General features: G+C 39.8%; 1 protein-coding gene across 5 annotated transcripts in view; it reads right to left on the reverse strand.

The window, feature by feature from the left end:
• The window catches only part of ENPP2 (ectonucleotide pyrophosphatase/phosphodiesterase 2), a 118,190-nt gene that overhangs the window by 12,047 nt on the left and 89,182 nt on the right, over window positions 1-16,961 (reverse strand). For 2 of the 5 annotated variants that reach the window (XM_025393769.1, XM_025393768.1), the window contains exons 16-21: window positions 14,837-14,924; window positions 14,593-14,680; window positions 13,298-13,482; window positions 10,977-11,028; window positions 3,062-3,136; window positions 1,585-1,721 (exon numbers count right to left, since the gene is read on the reverse strand). In XM_025393769.1, the coding sequence (XP_025249554.1) occupies window positions 1,585-1,721; window positions 3,062-3,136; window positions 10,977-11,028; window positions 13,298-13,482; window positions 14,593-14,680; window positions 14,837-14,924 (625 nt within the window). The remainder of the gene's footprint in view (window positions 1-1,584; window positions 1,722-3,061; window positions 3,137-10,976; window positions 11,029-13,297; window positions 13,483-14,592; window positions 14,681-14,836; window positions 14,925-16,961) is intronic. The other 3 variants (XM_025393770.1, XM_025393765.1, XM_025393767.1) reach the window with 2 other exon arrangements.

A 16,961-nucleotide genomic window follows, 5' to 3' on the forward strand; every position in this document is an offset into this window, starting at 1 on the left:
CTCTGGCTTCTCCTACAGCTGGTATTCTGACAGTCTGACTCCTTTTTAAATTTTTTATATTTGATAGTCTGACTTCTTTTTAAAAGTTCTTAATTTTAAGTACCGTAAGTCACAAATTTTCAAATTTTTTTAATCAACAGAACTCTTTATCAGTCTTAAGTAAAACAATATAGAAAGCAGAATATAAAGAAATCCCACTGTTGAAATAATAAATAGAATCTCATCGAAGATAACTTATAAAATAACCCTCTTAGAAACAATATAGACATATCTCCTCTAAATAGACCATGTATCTATATGTATGTATTTGCATGTGTATAGAATGTACAAAAACATACATATGTGTACACAGTACAAATAAACAACAAATTATGTTTGGGGCAGTAGAAGTGTTCTCCTCCTTTGTATTAAAAAATTTAAAATATGCTTCAACTGCCAAGTAACATTTTCTAATTCCTGATATATACCTATTTATCTCATCTTCATCAAAACTGAAACCCCCAACATAAAACTTTTATTAAAAAACAAACCAGGGCCAAGCGTGATGGCTCACACCTGTAATCCCAGCACTTTGGGAGGCTGAGGTGGGTGGATCACCTGAGGGCAGAAGTTCAAGACCAGCCTGGCCAACATGGTGAAACCTTGTCTCTACTAAAAAATACAAAAAGTAGCCAGGCATAGTGGCACACACCTGTAATCCCAGCTACGCAGGAGGCTGAGGCAGGACAAGTGCTTGCACCTTGGAAGTAGAGGTTGCAATGAGCCAAGATCAAACCATTGCACTCCAGCCTGGGTGACAGAGCGAGATTGTCTCAAAAAAAAAAAAAAATTCTTGATGGTCTAGAATTCTGTTTTTATAGCTTTTTCTTTCAGCACTCTAAAAAGACTATTGCACTGTCCCAGCACTTTGGGAGGCCAAGGTAGACAGACTACCTGAGGTCAGGAGTTTGAGACCAGTCTGACCAACATGGCAAAACCCCATCTCTACTAAAAATACAAAAATTAGCCAGGTGTGGTGGTGTGCATCTGTAATTCCAGCTACTTGGGAGACTGAGACAGGAGAATCGCTTGAACTCAGGAGGCGGAGGTTGCAGTGAGCTAAGATCCTGCCACTGCACTCCAGCCTTGGAGACATAGCAAGAGTGGGTCTCAAAAAATTTAAAAAAAAAAAAAAAAAACAGATAGTGGGGGAGGTCGGAGGGGGGTGGGTGAATATGTGGGAACTCTGCACTTTCCACTCAATCTTGCTGGGAAATAAAATATGCTCTTAAAAAATAAGGTCTATTAAAATAAATAAACAAACCTTGGCGGTTTCCGTAACTATTGGGCAATGACTTAGGCAGAGTAAGAGAAAATAAAAGAATGAGTGATCTCCCTTCAATGTTTAACATATTCCCATGCAATTACCAGAACACGGAATAAAGACTAATTCAAAATATCTTACAATAAATCCAACATAGGATTTCTCTCATTAAGAAAAAATAAAATATTTTCTAAGACAAAATTCTGTTAAGCAAGGAATCATTGTATTAACGTGAGGAATATAATAAAATAAAGAATATAAAATCCAATGTTCTCAACGACCTGTTTGGAAACAGTATATGATGTCCAGAGTGGCATTAGGAATATTTCACTATAACCACTTTCAAAGTCAGTGTGATATAAGATATCATATCTAGTCCGATAAAGCACTGCAGGCCGCCCGTAGAGGAGGTGTCTCTCTAAGAAAGAAAAAAAATAAACTGTGTTAGATGTGTATTAAATTTTACATCAAACGTTAAAGAAATACTGGAAGAATCAAGTTCCCTAAAATGTGCTAGTTTACTTATTAATAATATAGAACCTTCTCCTTAATTTAATCAAGTTAGTTTTCCTAACATTTTTGTGGATTATCTGATCACCTAAGCATGGGTCAAGCCTTACAGTTATCAAAACCATAATGTAAATGCTGTATTTACGTAATGCTTTTTTTAGCTGAACTACATTTTAGTTCAAATTTACAATTTGAACAGAAAGGAAACATTATGTAATACATTTTGAAATGATTCAGCTGAATGGAAAGCCAATAGGATTGGATTTTTGTAGAATTAATTATTTTGACCCCTGAAGAGGCTTATCGGGTTCATCAACGATTTAATTAAGAAGAAGGCACACGTTGATCATTATATGCGTACTGCAACTCAAAGATGCATTCCTTCAGCACAAAAAGTGAGTAGTAATGAGCATTTAAAGTAAGCAGCTTTGTCATACAGAGGAAAACTCTTTAGGTAAGGACTTAAAGGAACATGTATAGATAAAATAAGTGGGCATTCAAGAGGGTCTTCTAAGTACAGAAGAGGGAAGTTCATCAGTTACCAAAGAACTCAGTTAAGACCCCCAGTGCAGATTCAGACCTCCAAAGGAAAGCTCTCTTCTTAGGAAAAAAGGTCTGAAGCTTCACTCTTTGCAGAAGACGAGATGAGAGTTCAGTATACAAATCTTCATTCCACACTCTGCAATAAATACCTGGAGCTTGATCTGCCCACTTTGGATAGGCTAAAGTCAAAACTTCCATAGATTCTTGGAAATTTGGGGCCCTACAGACCAAAATATTTAGAGATTGAGGCTTAGGCAATTCACAATTCCTTAAGTGATAAATTTTACAAAAATTTCTTGTACTACTTTTTCTACTAGAGAAAATCAGTTCTGAAAAACACTTATTAAATAATGTATACATGTTGCTTTAATTAAAGTCTTACCATTCTATGCAAGTAATGGAGAAAACTCTTCGTAGAATACTTTGCAAGACCCTCCCAAGTAGAACTGCGAATTTGAGACAAAGCGGCCCACGCTATTACAACACAAGCCTGTTCTGGCTAGTTTGGCTGCTCCAGCATTGCAGTAAATGTAGAAGCCTTAGTTAAGCTGCCAAATTTGGGGACCCACCCCTAAGGATTAGAACATAATCTGACAATATTAAATAAATGAAATATTATAAACAAATAAAACGCCAGCAAATCGTAACAGTAGTACTTAGGGGCAGTAAAACAACCCAGACTTTCCTTCAAAACTCAAACCAAACCTTTTCTAGGTTCAAAATTTCCATTAATGTTTTCCTTGTTTTCATTTCTGCTGCCTCTGAATTTCCTGGTTTCAGCTGGAAGCAGAAGTATCAAAATTCTTTGAGAAGCTATTCTCTTTTTATCATTTAAGTTTTCATGGTTACCACACACAGTCCTCCAAACTCAAATTCAAGCTTGGTGTCTAATCTATTCCATTAGGGGACAATAAAATAGCAGCCATGTCCCCATATGCAATACCCATCCCTAGAGCAACCACCAAACAAGACTCTTGGACAATCTATAGTCTCCACTAATTCTGGCTCTTCCTCTAAATTCTCCTCATTTCTAAGCAGTCAACGTAACACTCTATTCCACAAAGGCTAATATATTTGCAACACTCTCTTCACAATTGTTGTTAGCAACATTACACTATCATATATGCTATTTCCTTTCTCTCTACCAGAAATAACTTCTCCAGTCTTTGCCCAGTCTGTCACCTGTCTCCTTCCAAATTTATCGATTATTCTTCATCATCAAACATTGAGCACCTTGGTTGGGCCAGACCTTGGTTGTGCCAGACCTTGGGTTGTAGAACGGAGGTACTGGGCAAAGATGATTAAGATAGAGCTCTTACCCTCAAAGAGTTCACGAGTCAATGGGAGAGACAAACATGGCACAAATAATAGATGCCATGTGGTCTGCACCATATCAAAGATAGTTACAGAGTGTGATGGGAAAGCAGAGGATGACGAATACTGGAAATGGGGTGGAGGTGGCATCAATAAAGTCCTTTATGGAGCACATGAAGTTAAACCAGGCTGGGCCCATATTCCAGTTTTATGCCTGTTGCCCTAGTATAATTGTTAATAGTGTCCCCTTTCACTTTCAAAAGTGTATGACAAATATTCAGCCCTCATGGAAGAGACATGAAGAGGAAACGGCAAGGGGGCCAAGACGGGTAGAGATATCTTAAGATTCATTTTCTCTGCTGGGCATAGTGACTCATGTCTGTAATCACAGCACTTTGGGAGGCCAAGGCGGGTGGATTGCCTAAGGCCAGGAGTTTGAGACTAGCTGGCCAACATGGCAAAACCCTGTCTCTACTAAAAATACAAAAATTAGCCAGGCACGGTGGCACGCACCTGTAATCCTAGCTACTCGGGAGTCTGAGACAGGAGAATCGCTTGAACCCAGGAGGTGGAGGATGCAATTAGCCAAGGTTGTGCCACTGTACTCCAGCCTGGGTGACAGAGCAAGGCTCTGTCTCAAAAAAAAAAAAGATTCATTTTCTCCTGAAAAGTTTCCTCAATAAAGCTTCTCCATCTCTACTCACTGTACTGCTCTACATATATAGATTCAACTTGCTTCAGAAATTTGGGTTCTGGCCAGGTGCAGTGGCTCACACCTATAAGTCTAGCACTTTGGGAGGCTGAATTGGGTGGATCACCTGAGGTCAGGAGTTTGAGACCAGCCTGGCCAACATAGTGAAACCCTGTCTCTACTGAAAATACAAAAATTAGCCAGGCGTGGTGGCATGCGCTTGTAATCCCAGCTACTTGGGATGCTGGGGCAGAATTGCTTGAACCTGCCCCAGCGGAGCCAAGATTGTGCCACTGCACTCCAGCCTGGGTGACAGTGCAAGACTCTCTGTCTCAAAAAAAAAAAAAGAAATTTGAGTTCCATAGCTCCATAGCTTCCAAGCTATTGTCATAACTGCAAGTTTTGACACACAGCTGTAACACAAAAGTATCACTATCTGACTGCTTTTTTCTCAATTATTACTGAGCAAAAATAGCATAATAAGGGGAAAAACTACAGTGGTTTTTACAGCCTCCTAAAAATCCATCCAAGGTCTCCAATGACCCAAAAAATCTACTTGGGTCTTCCTGGAGCTTAATAGTTTCATCTAAGAAAGAGGGGGAAATAATCTCTGCAGTAAGAAACACCCATTTTAAGGTCCAGAATCAAAATTTAGATTTTATTTTTTCGGTTAAGTATCAAAGAATCACAGGTTCAGAGTCATTCCTAGTCTTTATGACATCTTGAGGGAGCCACCCATTGCATTTTTGTTGAGCCAGAAGTCTCTCTACTCAGGCCACAAAATGTACTTGAATCTTGTTCTCGGCATACATTGAGATCTGTATCTCGAGACCAGCAACCCTGGAGACTAGCCTGCAAGCCTCTGCTTTTGCAATATGTTTCCGGGATTTCTTGACGTGGATCTAGTATAACCTGGTCTTCCCAGGCTGGGAATGCCTGTCATGGAATTCCAGACCAAGCCTTCATTCCACACCCCAGTTCCCTGTTTACAATAGCGTCTTTGGCAGTTTTGGTACACGCCAAGGTTCTCCTCCAGATACCACACTTGGCAAAATACTGTGAGGCCAATCTTTTTAAGTGGTGTGGACTTCCCCAGCACTCATTCTTTTTGTCTTCCAAATTTGAGTCGTAGAGGCTGGAGTTTGTGTTCCTGTTCCCTCCTCAGCTTCCTGATTCAGATTCCCACAGATGAGCAGGCTGTCTTGAGAGCCACATGAAAATCTCTCCTCTTTTTTGTTTTTTTAAAACATTCACTCCCACAATAATGTGCTCTTAAATCTTACCACAAAATCTCTACCCAAGATCTTTCCTTTTCCTGCGTACTTTCTCCTTTGCCTTATAAGTGCCTATTATCATTTGCTGCCATTTCAACCTCCTCTGAGATTTGATTCAAGGCCTCTCTTTAGTGCCCTGTTCTTTCTTACCCAACCTTGAAAACATTATGCTGTAACGTATCAACTAGATAAATCCTACAACAGAACAATAACTTTATGAGGACAGGGACTTCATCTGTTTTACTCACCACTGTATCTTCCATCTCCAACAATGCCTATCACATAATATCCACCTGGCAAACACTTGTTGATAAGTTAATGATAAGTACTTTTTAAAATCTTGGCTTTCTACGTATGACCTGTCTAATGTTACCCTGAAAGGTACACTGGGCAGATCAATAGTATCATCTCCAGCTTACTGATGAAGGAACTGGAGGTTTATGATTTGCACAAAATAATTCAGCTGCATAGCAGCACTAGAATCCTAGGCCTCCACCCTCCTGGTCCATTATTCTTCTGCTTGGCCTTTTGGATGGTCTCCAGTTGGGTGCTGGCTGCTGGGTTTTTTTATGGAGACTATACAGGAATAAAGATCCACCTACTCCCAAGCATGAGCCCTGCCCGAGTAATGCCCACTGAGAAGCTAATGAGGACAGTAGTTTCTGTCAAAGCATCTAGTATTTCAGAAGCAACTTCCAAACTTTGACATACAAATTTTTTTGTTGAGCAAAAAGTCTCTCTACTCAGGCTACAAAATGTACATGAAAAACAAAATTTCCTTTTGACGTATTCCCTTTGTTCCCACTCTTAGAATAAGAAGCATTTTCAGATGAAAGCACATGGGCTTCAGTGCCCTATAAAACTGCATTCAAATCTAATCTCAGCTCTTTATAGTTCTGGTACTCTGTAACTTAATCTCCCAAAGCTTTATATCTCCCTGGAATGTTGCACTGTTTACAGGCAAAATATGTAAAGTGCCTTGTTTAGTCTTAACTCAAAGTAGCTGCAGTTGTAGCAGATGCAGTTGTACTGTTTAGTAAAGGGTATGTGCTCTACCTCAATACTGGCAAAGAATATTGCTAGGTAAAAGTTGTTAAAATTCAATCTACCATCAAATTCATCTTGAATTCTACTATAAACAAAAAACAATTACTATGTATTGATTTCTTCCAAGTATTCCCAAAAACACACAGATAACACACGCAGACACAGACACTCAGAAACACGAGTGAGTGCTATCTCCTTCTTTCTCTAGAACAACCAATATCTCCAAAGAAATAACACAAATGAGAAACATTCCGGAATTGACAAAAGCTAAAGAAGATGCTCCCCCTGTAGCCATATTCAGGACTCTGCTTTAAAGTTAACAAGAATTACTAGTGTTTAAGTCAATTTTCTTTTTCTTTTTTGAAATGAAGTTTCGCTTTTGTTGCCCAGGCTGGAGGGCAAAGGCGAGATCTCGACTCACTGTAACCTCCACCTCCTGGGTTCAAGCGATTCTCCTGCCTCGGTCTCCTTGGTAGCTGGGATTACAGGTGGATGCCACGATGCCCAGCTAATCTTTGTAATTTTAGTAGAGATGGAGTTTCACCATATTGGTGAGGTTGGTTTTGAACTCTTGACCTCAGGTGATCCGCCCACCTCGGCCTCCCAAAGTCCTGGGATTACAGGTGTGAGCCACTGGGTCCAGCTGTGTTTAAGTCATTTTCCTATCCAAACTAACTTCTCATTGTGTGTGATAAGGAGCCAAGTATACATAGGTGTTAAAATTATTTTTAATTCCTTTTTCACAAAGATGATGGTGAGTGCTAACCTAAGAAAATGTGACACTTTTTTATAGCAATGTAAATAGAGAAAAGGCTAAGGTGAAAATAAATGGTGCAATTATTCTTGCAGTGAAAATTATACTTGGCTATAGTGCCAGAATTTCTTGCTACAAGAGATTTTTTAAATTTTCTTTTCATTCATTCATTCATCCATGGATTCAATGCCACAAGGAAATGAGTTTTTGCTGCATGGAAAGTCTGCCAAGACATAAGGTCTATGAGATCCAGAAATAACAACAGGCACACAATTAAGATCTGAAGTCTACCACATATCTAGAAATATTAAACTTTGGCAAGCAGCTTAGATTGCCATTTTTGAGGATTACATTTTTCTTTCTCTTTATTTTAGTAAAGGATTTGATTCCATAACAGTTTAAATATTTATAGCAAAATATTGCCCAAGATTAGTTTAATACACCTCTTTTTTTTTTTTTTTTATCACAGATATCCCCGTAATTGTTTCACTATTGGAACGTTCAGCTTTTACTCATGTATTTTGTACAGATGTATGAGTGATTTTACAGCATATGACATTAAAACAGCCACATATAAATGTTATAGGTGAAGTGTGTATATCACATGACGTATTCTGAAAAATATCAACTATCTGTGTTTTAAAAAACTAATAATAAAAATAGTACAACTTTACAGCTACATAGAAGTTTAGGTTTACAAACTACTTTAAAAGCCTTGATATGTACTCAAAGGTACCTAGAAAGGGGAAGTAATTCCCCTGAACATACACACATGTGCTCACACACATGGTGTTCACATTCACAAAGATCTCCTCCAGTAGGGCAGACACTGAACATTTTAAATGGGAGGCCAAATTTATAACACAGGAAACATCATAAAGGTCTGAAAGAACTCAGACCAAGAAAACGTCCCTTTGCCACTGAAGAAACGACCGAGATAGAGCCCAAAAGGGGACAAAGCCCAAGAGACAAAGAGATAGAGAAAGAGCAACAGGAGAAAGAGCATTGAGGTTTATACACATTCCAGCCTCTAAGCAAGCAAATGCATTGCACATAATAAGACAAATACTTTTGAAGATGCTCTTGTATCATTAAAGGCTGTTGCCACTAGGCTATGAGCAGATTTAGAATAACCTGTGCTATTCTAGATTTCCCCTCAATATTTTATGCCACCACTTTGAAGCCATGAATTAGAAACTAAAAGTGGTACAGTTGCGTCAGAGTAACCAGTGCCAGCCCAGTGTCAGTATTCAACAAATGCTTGCTGAACGAATCCACAAGGGTTTGTTTCCATGAAAATACATAAACTTTAAGCTTCCGTGGTAGAAAAAGACACTTCAGTGATATAAGTAAGAAACTCATGTTCCACTCGGAGCAGAGCAATGGAGATATAACCTTCCTAACTATATCCCTCCTTACAGCCCTGAGAGTCAGTGATTCACTAAGAAGATGTCTCTTATTTTTATGCTCTAGAGTTTGAGGTGATTATGTTTTTTGTTTGTTTGACAGAGTCTCCCTCTATCATCCAGGTTGCAGTGCAGTAGTGCGATCTCGGCTCACTGCAACCTCTGCCTCCCAGGTTCAAGCAATTCTCCTGCCTCAGCCTCCCACGTAGCTGGGCGCACGCCACTACCGCCCAGATAATTTTTGTATTTTTTTAGTAGAGATGGGGTTTCACCATGTTGGCCAGGCTGGTCTGGAACTCCTGACCTCGGGTAATCTGCCTGCCTCAGCCTCCCAGAGTGCTGTGATTACAGGCGTGAGCCACTGTGCCCAGCTGCAGTCATTGTTTATACCGAATTGTGAGACTGGTTTTGTCACATGAGGACACTGCCACCCACCAACAAATTAAATGCAGGAATGTTTTTCTCAGACAGAAATGCTTTAGTACCATGAACAGTCAGACTTTGAATCAGCAAAATCATGGGAGTCCAATAGAAGCTACCATAATTAATGTCATTACAGACTTTTAGAAGAGAAACATCTGAGTAGTATTTCTCTGCCTTGGCAACTAAATATCTGAAAAACTTGAATCATGAGACTCCCCATCTTTCAACTCTAGCAATGTTCTAATTGTTCTAACTATAATGACACTCTAGTCCACTAGAGGTTAGGTGTCAAACATTGCAAATCACTTGTAGAGTTTGTGAAGGATTTGTGTGCCTTCCACCAACAATGGCCTATCTTCAAAGTGAGGTTCATTCAGTTCTATGCCAGAGTCTGTGTGTTCTGTGATCAAAGGGAGAAGTGGGATGGAGATACAGAAAAGGAAGAAGGAGGCAGATGAAGATCTTTAAAAGAGGAAAAATAAGTCAAGTAAATCAAATCTTCTACTGGTTTCCTCAACTCTACTTAATCAGATTGGAAAGAGCGTATATGATAAACAGAACCATATGTAAGCTAATAACTCAAGCGATGCTCTCAGGAGAATTTGACCATGTGCATCTTTGCTGCATGACTTGTGGCTGCTATGCTTGAGTTCTTTCTGCGTTTTACATACACTTTTAGTCATTTCCTGGCTGTTTCAACATGCTGTCCCATCTACTCTAGTAACACGTATAGGAGGTTTCCGCTCCCCTTCTATTTTCCTCCAATTTTGTGAAACTTCACAATCAGATAAAAAAAGACTGCATGGTAGATTGTGTTCTTGTTCCTCATTATTTACTGCCTCCACCCATTGCCATATGACTTGCAGGATAGAGTCCCCATGGAAAAAATACACTTCCCTACACCATTGGTTTCATGTGCTCAGCTTTGGCCAGCGAACTGTGAATGGAGTGACATATACCTCATAAAAGCAGAAGCACTGAGACCCAGTGCACAGTTCTGCCACTCTTTTCCCTCTGCCAAGAGCAAGACATGTCTCTGATGGAGGCTACTCCTTCAGCCTGGATTCCAGAATAAAGAACACACATGGGGCAAAGCTGCCCTTGGCCTACAGCCAGCATACTAAAATGTAAAATGGGAGCAAGAAACCATTTTAAAGTCACTGGGTTTTGTTTTGTTTTTTTTTGGTCATATCATAAGCTTGCAAAAGTTCACTAATATGTGCTTGTTATCACTGTACATAAAGTAAGAGTTAGGGCTTGAGATGATCTTTCATGTGGGAGGGAGTTCTGATTTGCTTCCTTCTGTGCATCTCTCCCTTTCACAATACACACACTGACTCTTGAGGTAGATCATTTCGGGATGGGCACCAGCTGCTATTATTTATCATTGTGACTATCATTCCCTTTAGAGGAGTGCCCCATAGCACCTTAACTTAGGACCCATCAGATACAAACCGTTTGTGTATTTTTCAGAGGGCTTGAAAGCTATTGAAGGGGGAGAAAAGCTATTGGAATTTTTCTATTACACAGCTGGCATCCTCTGTACATGGAATAAACCAATATCCTTTGCCAGACAGGTATAAAAGTCACTTTGCAATATAAATTTTAATTTTAAACAGTATCGTGCTTACACTATAATGTAAACAAGAAGCCTCTTAGATTTTTGAAAACCAGAAAAACCTTATCTGATTGTGTTGCATCAACCCCTTACCTTCTGTAGACCCTTTCGTATGAAGTCGTTTGTTGAGTTCATCCAACTTGTTCTTCATGTGTGAAAACCAGTTAAGGGAAAAAGAAAGCAAATCAGAAATGTTCTTTCTCTCCTATGCCCTGCTGTCTACTTAGCACCCTGCTAAATTCAAAAGCGAACTCTAAACTCCATCTATGTCATACATTCTTTTGAGGAATTACTCTTTTCTCTCAAACTGACATTCTGGGCTCCACTTCTAGCAGTTCTACGTTTGTAAGCACCTTCTTCAATCTCTGTTTCCTTTCCTTAAAACTATGGATAATCACGGTGCCAATTTCCCATGTCGGTACTGATGATGCTTTGGGCATATGTATGTATGTTAATTAGGATAATGCCTAAATGTTTCAGATTAATCTCTAGGCACACTGAAGTGATTCCCAAACTAACTTATGAAATCACTTTTCACCAAAGCTAAAAAGTAATGACTCAGCAATTCTGAAACATCATGAGTCAGCAACTCTACCCTTCACTATATATCCTAGCCTATGTGTACAAGAAGACATTTCCAGTAATGTCTGTGGTAACATCGTTGTAAGAGCTAACGTGTGCAAATTACTAAATGTTCTTAAGTAGGAAAATGAAAAAAAAATTCTTATGGTATATTTATACAATTAAACATTAACCACTGTATTAGTGGTAAAAATAAGTGAGCTAAAACTTCATGTATTAATATACATGTCTCAAAAACATAATGATAAACAAAATAATTGCAAGATACATATAAGAATATTTTTTAAAATTTTACAACATGCAAAACTATAGTATAGGTTATTTTAGGAAACTATACAAAAGATTACTTAATACATTATTTAATAGATATATACTGCCGGGCATGGAGGCTCACGCCTATAATCCCAGCACTTTGGGAGGCCAAGGAAAGCAGATCACCTGAGGTCAGGAGTTCAAGACCAGCCTGGCCAACATGGTGAAACCCTGTCTCTACTAAAACTACAAAAATTAGCTGGGAGTGATGGTGGGTGCCTGTAATCCCAGCTACTCTGGAGGCTGAGGCAGGAGAATCGCTTGAACTCAGGAGGCGGATGTTGCAGTGAGCCGAGATCGCGCCACTGCACTCCAGCCTCGGCAACAGAGCAAGACTCCATCTAAAAGAAAAAAAGAAAAACTGTCCAAACATAGTATGCAGGAGTAGTCTCTGTTTGCACCACTACCACATCCCTGTTGCACCCTCCCACACCCTGCTCTGTGTCCTGGGAGGCTGACCTCTAGGGATGGCATCAAAGAGCAAACTTGCCCTGTGGCTCGCTGTTGGGCGCTATCAAGGGGAAACATGTGAAAGGAAGTACAGGGGAGGGAGATGAGGGTAGTATTCCCCTTGCTGGGAGTGCTCCCTGCTGGGTTGCAATGCACAAGCTGCACTCATTGGCCAAAGACAATAGTTCCTTTCTATTCAGCTCTCTTTCCATATGCTGGAAACTTACTCCTTCCCCTCACCCTTCAAGCTTTGGAGGGTACCACGCAAACCCCAGGGCACTTCACCACTCCTCATTGACTTCCATCCATCTCGCTGCTCAGCCCTTGTAAATTACCCATTAAATATGACTGAAACAATTCCTTTAAAGTCTCTTTCTTTTTTTTCCTTTTTTCTTTTTTATTGAGATAGAGTCTCGCTCTGTCACCCAGGCTGGAGTGCAGTGACACGATCCCAGTTCACTGCAACCTCTGCCTCCTGGGTTCAAGTGATTCTCCCGCCTCAGCCTCCCGAGTAGCTGGGATCAGAGGCGTGCGTCACTGTGCCTGGCTAATTGTTTTGTATTTTTAGTAGAGATAGGGTTTCGCCATGTTGGCCAAGCTGGTCTGGAACTCCTGACCTCAAGTGATCCGCCTGCCTCGGCCTCCCAAAGTGCTGGGATTACAGGCATGAGCCACTGCGCCAGGCCTAAACTCTTTTTCAAAATCTCTTCTATATGGGCCACCTGTTTCCCATTGGGACCATGACTAACGGACATGTGATCCACAGTTGAAGAAAATAGAAAAAGATTTTGGTTGAGAACTGTGACTCCACAGATTAGCAACATGAATTCTACTTTTTGTTTTTCATGGTCTATACCTGTTCTTTTCAATATGGTACCCACAAGCCACATAGGGCTCTTTAATTATAAAGTAATAAAATAAAAATTTAGTTCCTCAGTCACACTAGCCAGTAGCTACCATTTTGGACAGCACAATTATAGACCATGTCCATTGTCACAGAAAGTTCTACTGACCAGTACTGTTAGCCACCCAACACATTCCTCCATAATAAACATAAAGATTATTTCTACCTTTGGCTCTACCTTATCATCACAAGTGCAGCCCAGGTCAAAATCAGACTGAAGGTACATAATCCCTGGATAACTGGGTCTGGTTACTTCCTCTGGCATGGTTGGCCTGAAGGTATTAGTACGCAGGAGATGATTCAAACTTCCATGGGTCCCATTATTAGGAGCTGGCTTCAATCCCAGGAGATCTAATGAAAAGTAAGAAAAGGAGGCAGGTGCTTCTTACATCTTTTTGATGAGATATGGTAAGGTTTAAAAGCCTTCACCTTCTATGGGGTCTGAAAACTCTGAACACAAATCAGAATTGGACAAAACCCAATGTAGATGGCAGGCACCCCCTCCTTACCTCCTGAACCATTCTGGACTGAGTACATCTTGCCACAGCTTTCTGAAATAGCCAAGTTCATTGCTTGACCATGAATAGAGAGAGAGATTCCCAAAAGAAAGAGTGAAGGAACAAGACCTTGATTAACTATTGCCCGTATCTGTGATAGTTACAACCCAAGGACCATCCATGTCACTATCACTTTTTTCTGCACTTCTCTGGGACTGTTTAATTCCACCTTTTGAAATGAGACTTATAATCAATAGCTAACTAGAAGTCTGCCCTCTAATGACTCCACAGAAGTGTGGGGACGTGAGGAGGCTTTGGCCCTGTCCCCTGAAGTGCCACTGAGCCATGAACAGGCTGATTTCATAGCAAATGAATGGTTGCCAAGTGCATATTCAGTGACTTGCTTGAGCTCAGAGGCAGGACAGGGGAGAGCTAGCAGCCAAGATGGGAAAAGAACCCAGGAGACCCGACTTGCAGACTCCCCCTCTAACCACCAGACTGGCACTCCCTTACTAAATAGGAAAAGTTGTCCTCATTCAGCAACTAGAAGCTCAAGGAAGAAAAATAATTAAGAGCACATAAATAGCTGGCCAGGATGCAAGCTGGCAACATTTTTAACTGGGCTGCAATGCGAGAGATGGAGGTGGAGAGGGCTCTATGCAGAACTCTTGCTTCATCAGGTCTCTGACCAGAGGTGTCAAACTGTAATGCTATGTTAGACCAGTCAGAGGCTGCCAACAGCAACACTATGAAAACGCCCCATTAGTCAACTGTTGAAGGAAGACAAAGAAGCCTTAGAAGGGGATAATATTCTGTCTTTGAACCAATGGGCAAGTTATAACCTTTTGTGGGGAAGAGGAGGTGGTCCCAGAAAATAGACACCTCATTTCTTTCTCTGACATTGAGAAAGATCATATACTAACTAAAGATTGTTTCAATGGTTTTGATTAAATAAGTGACTTACCACACATAACATTGTAAAGTTCAATGTTTTCAAATGGAGGTACTTTAGTCTTGTACTTAAATGTTGGGCCATAACCTACAAAAACAGTCTTCCAAAAGAAAAGAAAAACAAAAACAGTTAAGTATTGTTAGGTAGAACCCTTCCTCTATTTATGACTACCATACAACCTCACTCACACCATCATTACTTATTCTTTCAAAGAATCACTAAAACACAACTTCAATTCACAGTAGTGCCATCATACCTGCATACTGTTGACCTTGTTATCAAATCCGTGGTCTCCCTGGAAAAAGCATTTTCCTGATGGTTTCTTATAAACATCCAAAGGTTTCCTAAATTGAAACAATTTCATGATCAGTTAGGATTTTTTAATGAAATTACTCTGATAAAAAGGTAATTTCAGGGTACAAAGAAACTCTAAGAAGGGGCTTTTGAAAGTCTATTTGTCTCTATTTTAACTGCATCCTTCTTGTGATGATGAAAAGAGGATCCTATTCTTTTCTCCAAGTGACTTTCTTTGACAGTTATTGCAGGATAAATGGAGACCTGTGAACAGAAGTCATGATGCTTTCCTTGAACCTCGTGCTTACACCAAGTAGGACACCAAGTAGGGCACTTGTCAAAAGTCATGCTCTGCCTGTCTAGGTGCTTCACTAGCTCCAAGACTGTACGATTCTCGACTCTAGGACCATGTTTGTCTGTTTCATTTCTATGTACCCCTCCCTAGGCTCAGTGTCAAGACGTAGTAGGCACTTTAAAAAAATGTGATGTCTCACCTATTATATACTCATAATAATTTAAAATTTAAAATAAAATAAATATGTGATGTTTAAACAATGAATGGAGATCTATATTCTATAAAAATGTTTGCATGCAACTTTATCTATCAATATACAATACAACTAGAGTACAACTAAGCAGCCAACTTAACGGTAATCGTGACATATCTGACAAAAGCATGGCTCACCTAGACAACATCTTCATTTAGAAACAGAAAACAGAAATACTCTAGACATCAAGACCATCTGATCTTTCCTTTTGTGACAGAAGACACCTTTTGCAAAAGTGTCATGTGACCCTTTTCCAAAATAACTTTCATGTTTATTTAATACAAACATTTCCTAGGTACCTATGTGTGCATAGCACTGAAAGTGCTTTGGGAAAACAAAAAATCTAACACATGGGTCTCCAACCTTGGAATAATAAGGGCTTGGGATAATAAGACATACGCATATAATACCTCAACAATGCAAGAAGAGTTCAATTTAAAAGATGTATTGTTAACCAACATGCCTGCTTTTGGGCTACACTAATTTGCCCAACTGTCATCATCTTTCACTTAACTTCTACTCAGCTCCCATGTTTTTGCCATTTGAACCTACTACCTGCGCCAGTGTGACCCCTTCCAAGCTGCCCCACACATAAAAGGGAGCACATACTCAGCCAATTAATTCTTCAGGAGCACATACTTAGCCAATTAATTTCAGTCACATCCCTGTAAATTCTCCATGAGGATTTCCCACAACTGTTTTAAAAGACTCCAATAATTCCTGTTCTTCATACATCTTTCTTCATAATCCCACATATTTAACTCTAAGTACACCCCAGAAAATTACAGCATATTTATATATCTGTCCCATGTGTCTCTCTAAGCGTCCCATACTGATACACGTTTCTAGAGTTCTAAGTTCTTCTTAGAACTTAGAGTTTCCAAATATTTTCTTGTTATCTTCTCTCTCTTGCAAACTAGTACCTAGCTGGAGTGCATGTGGCAGTTGTTCAATTATTGAGATAGACAAATTCACAGCACTTTTCTTAAGCAGAAAGTTGGAGTAAGAGTGAGTGGGAAACAGCTACTTCCAGGTCTCTGTGAAAATGGATAAATCCTTAATAATTAACTCATTGCAAGTTGTTAGAGCCTCCAGACATGTCCTAGACCACATTCAAAAGCAAGGAACCTTCTCTTCAACATTGGAGAGTCTCTTGTAGTTCAATAGAAGGCAAACATCGGGAATATTTAAAGTAATGTAAAAAGTGCCCACAATAACAGAGTTTTTAACGTTAACATTTTCTGAAGTCCTCTATAAATATTGCTACAAGCAAAGTCTCAACAACTGAGATCAAATCAGCCCAATATACTAGGGCAAGGTCCCATTTATACTTTTGACTTACCCAAGTAGTAAGAATAGAGGTTAGAATGTAAATTCAAAGAAAGAAAGAGACACACACACACACACACACACACACACACACACACACACAGATGCACTGACAGACTATAAAGAGACACCACGATGCTGAGACCCAGAACATAGAGATATGCTGTCTCATCACTGATGGGTTACGTAGACCACAAAATCTTTGGAAAC

This window comes from Theropithecus gelada, chromosome 8, assembly GCF_003255815.1.
Source record: "Theropithecus gelada isolate Dixy chromosome 8, Tgel_1.0, whole genome shotgun sequence".
Classification (NCBI taxonomy): Eukaryota; Metazoa; Chordata; class Mammalia; order Primates; family Cercopithecidae; genus Theropithecus; species Theropithecus gelada.